At 29.0% G+C, this 4,069-nt stretch overlaps 1 protein-coding gene across 1 annotated transcript; it reads left to right on the forward strand.

Annotated features, from left to right (window-relative positions):
• Positions 1-489: 489 nt before the first annotated feature.
• Positions 490-3,441, forward strand: LOC112498683 (probable transcription factor PosF21). The gene is made up of 4 exons (XM_025100305.2): positions 490-584; positions 1,705-1,834; positions 1,956-2,040; positions 3,093-3,441. The coding sequence occupies exons 1-4, from the start codon at positions 571-573 to the stop codon at positions 3,251-3,253; spliced, it is 390 nt and encodes a 129-aa protein (XP_024956073.1). The 5' UTR covers positions 490-570; the 3' UTR covers positions 3,254-3,441.
• The last annotated feature ends 628 nt before the right edge of the window (positions 3,442-4,069 follow it).

Genomic DNA, 4,069 nt, shown 5'->3' on the forward strand with positions numbered 1-4,069 from the left:
TATATCTAGATTGGTAAAATTCCTCTACCTTTAAAACAACATAGGTAAAGAAAAAAATTCATAAAACTTATAAGAAGGTCCGACTATTTCAACTAAATTGGATCCAATTCTTTCAATGTGCTCATTGTATTATTTTTTGTCGCAAAATCTTTTAATTATACATTTGTTATCCGAAATTACTTTTGAAAAAAAATTCTTATTTTGAAGGATCATAATGTGAATTATTACACACTTAAAAGTATAAAAATCATACATACCAAAACTTATTAAATACGTACATATATAAAGGTTAGGCCATTTGAGTGTCTTGTAAGTTCTTTAAAATAAAGTATAATAATAATTTATGCATATCTTCCATTTATAATATATTCTCCCTAATTGCGTGCCATTTGTCACTATAAACCACGTCTGTCATAAAAAATCTTATCTCGGAGGTCCATATAGAAAACTCTCACTAGCTCTTTAGATATAGTATAAAAACAGTACATACTTAAGTTCGGAAATCACCAAAGCAGACTTGACCATTTGACCTCTTGTTGAGGTTTTGGATCTCTAACATCATCGATTACGATGCATAGAAGAAGGTTAGTTCTTTATCTCTTATTTCAACTCCGTTCATTACTGATTAATAACAATTTTTTTAATTTTTAGACTTTGCTACCACATGTTCAATTTTGTATGATTTTTATTAATACATTGCCCATCTTATTAGTAAAAAAGTGAACATATTTAAGACTTATATTTTCAAACCTTTTTAGAAGGATCTGTTATTTATCATCTATACCAGCGAGAATACATAAATAAATCAAAACAAAAAAAATGTTTTCTTTTTAGGTCCAAAATGTAAATAGTAAAGTTTAATTGCACTTGCTTTATTTTTTTTTGTATATTTTGATTTATTTTTTGAAGAATTTTTTGGCATCTACATTACTAGAAATTCTAAAATACATCAGATATACCATGTTTATCGTACAACAAGCAAATGATTTTATGTCAAATGTTATTAATTAGTTGCATTACCTCTAATATATTCTAGAATTTCTCATAAATGACAAATTTTTTAATATTTTCTGAAGATAATTAAGGACTTACATATTGTATTAAATAAGTTTACGCCTTTAATTAATGGATTCATTAATTAATTATGGGAATGAGATATTTTACATTTAATCCTAGAATGTCTTAAGTAAATTTTTGCCCCTGCTCATTAATAATTAATTATACATCAAATTCATGAAATTTCTTTTACTTAATTTATTTGAAAAAAATACTTTTTTTAGGAGTATTTTCTTTAAACTGGCTCATGTGTGTGAAATAGGAGCGATGCTTGGAACCACAAAGGTGGACATAGGTACAATCCTAGTATATAGCCATTGCCGCCACCAGGCTAAAACAAATTAAGAAAAAAATTGAATTGAAATAATACATTATCATTTTAATTTATATAAATTGATTACAGCCTACTATATTTTATACATTCTCCATTATGCCTCCAACTTTTGGCATCATTAACTTTGCTGGTATAATGTTACAATGTATTTTAGTTTATATTTTCTTTATTGTAGTCTTCTTATACCAAAATCTTGGTCCTGCCACTGTCTATATACAAACTATTTTGTATAAATTAATGTTTAAAAACATAAATTTAATTAAATCTTTACATACATGAGAAAATCATTACTTTATTATCAATTCACTTAACAGGGGAACTTCGGCTACTTCACTTTCTGGATCCATCCAGTGGAATATGCGTTACATAAGTGATCTGAGAAGAAGGATTAGAAACCTAGAGATAGAAGCAGCTGAGCTCTCTCAAAGATTAAACATGCTTTTGGTAATTTCATAATTATGTTTTACGGATAATTTATGCTTTTAATATGCCTCAATTTACAGGCGTTTAAAATTACAATTAAGGTGTTAATCATAATTAAACTTTTGTTACATTTATATGGTAGGTTGACCAGGATGTGACTAGAGCTCAAAACAATTATCTTAGGCTTTTTGTGCAAGCAGCGGAGCACCAGTTGCAGCTTCAATATGGTTAGAATTTTATAATCTTTGATCAATTTTCATGAAATTATAGGCATATGTAACATCATTGAATAAAATAATACCAGCGCTGTTAACTGTCTAATAACTTAAGTTTTTAGTTTAAATGATTTCTCTTACATGGTATTAGAATAAGGTCTTAAATTTGAACCCTGTGTTCTCTTATTATTGTCTCATTTAGCTTTTATTATTTTTATTTACAATTTAACTTACTAGACTCTTACTCGGTCTCTTTGAATCAAATTTCTATTTGTATACTAGTTTTTTTTACTGTTTATCATTTAGTTTTGGTTTACAATTGAATTCCTTAAGAGTCTTGGTCTCTTAGAATCTGATGACCCGTGTTGCACTTGAGGGTGTTAAGGATCATATCACTTATTGCCTAAGCTTGAATGTTAGGTTAAGTGTATTAGTCTTGGACAACCTCAACTTTTGAGTTAGCTTTTGAATGTCAGCCAGCACATGAGCTTCTAAATGATATTAGAGCCAGACTCATGCATGAGAAAACCCACAATATCTTATCGCCTGATAAGGACCATGGAAAGGGATTAACATGCAAGTGACTGATGGTTTTAGGGGCAAATAGAACTAGGTTATATGTGATAGAGGACGTTAGGGATAATATCCCACATCGATCAAGAATTGATCTTAGGTTAAGTATATAAGGTTGGCACAACTCTCAAATTATGAGTTAGTTTTTGAGGATGAGTTAGACCTATGAACTTCTATGGAGACAGATTGTTAAAAGGCTTTTTAAAGATTTGGGTTCAGATGAAAAATATCATCCACTAAGCACTAATCCATCATATTACTCGAATACCAAACTGGCCAACTAAGTTGTGGGGAGCTAGAGATTGTTAAAACTTCTATTTAGTAAATAGTGTTAAGGCTTTAATAGCTAAAGTTTAGCTATAGTTAGTTCAATAACAATTGTGGCAAATAACATGAATCGATTGTGACAAAAATATCTTCTTTTAATTGAGCAATCACATAGATTTTTTACCATTACATTATGGCATAAACTTTTCCAACAATGAATGCAGCTTTGAATTTATCACTTCAAGAGGAAATCAGACACCTAAAGCAGCTAACTACCATGGAACCTCATCGAGTGAGCATCAATTTGTTTCAATCAGAGCAATCAACAAGCCAAAGTGGCGATGCTACAAATGATCATGACAAATCGGAGCCTGAAGGAAAGTAAAAAGTATGATTGATTTGCTTATTGGAGTTCCAAAAAAAATAAAACCAAATTAAAGGACTTTTGCTTTGGTTATGGAACTTTGTTTTTTAATTTTGTCTGGACTTTTTATATAACTATATTTTCAAGTGTGAATAACTGCTGATCAAAGTATGAATTAAGTAAAAGAAAATGTTTAAATAAGAAGAAACTTTTCCTTCATTATTTTTTGCTTAACATGGTTTGTTTGTTGTGATTTAAGAGCCCAATGAACAAAGAAATACAAATCTTGACCGAAGATAAAAAATCAAATGCAAAAATAATAATAATAATAATAATGAAAGAATGAAGAACAGAAATAGAACAGTCACAAGACACCAAATTGTGAAGGAAAATTAGCACACTTTTTATTAACCAATCACTAATTACAAGGTCAATGTATACAACGTACTTGTACATCTAGTAAAAAAATCAATCACTGATTACAACTCCTGTTGCCATAATTTAATCCTTGTGAAATTCTTAGTAAAATGCCTACTTCTTGAAAACTTCTTAAACAAGCCTTTTAAAACTCTTCTTAAGTTAAATTCTTGGTAAAAGTCTATTTCTTGACTATTTCTATTACATGCCTTTTAAATCTCTTCTTCTTGACTTTTTTATTGGTTAGTATTTGTTTGAAATCAGTCATCAGCTTTATTATTTATTATTAGGGTTCGATTTAGTTTCAATTATTACTAATACAATACTGATATTTAAACACTATCAATAAATCACTAGGATAGAAAACACTATCAAGATCTCACCACCGTAATACACAAAACGAAAGTATTCTTTATGCTA

Source organism: Citrus sinensis, chromosome 6, assembly GCF_022201045.2.
Source record: "Citrus sinensis cultivar Valencia sweet orange chromosome 6, DVS_A1.0, whole genome shotgun sequence".
In the NCBI taxonomy this organism is placed as follows: Eukaryota; Viridiplantae; Streptophyta; class Magnoliopsida; order Sapindales; family Rutaceae; genus Citrus; species Citrus sinensis.

Bases quoted from the DNA above. Each gene is read 5' to 3' on its own strand.
- LOC112498683 (XM_025100305.2), top strand. The intron at 1,835-1,955 runs GTAATTTCATAA...TTTATATGGTAG, and splicing joins AAAGATTAAACATGCTTTTG to GTTGACCAGGATGTGACTAG. The intron at 2,041-3,092 runs GTTAGAATTTTA...CAATGAATGCAG, and splicing joins CCAGTTGCAGCTTCAATATG to CTTTGAATTTATCACTTCAA.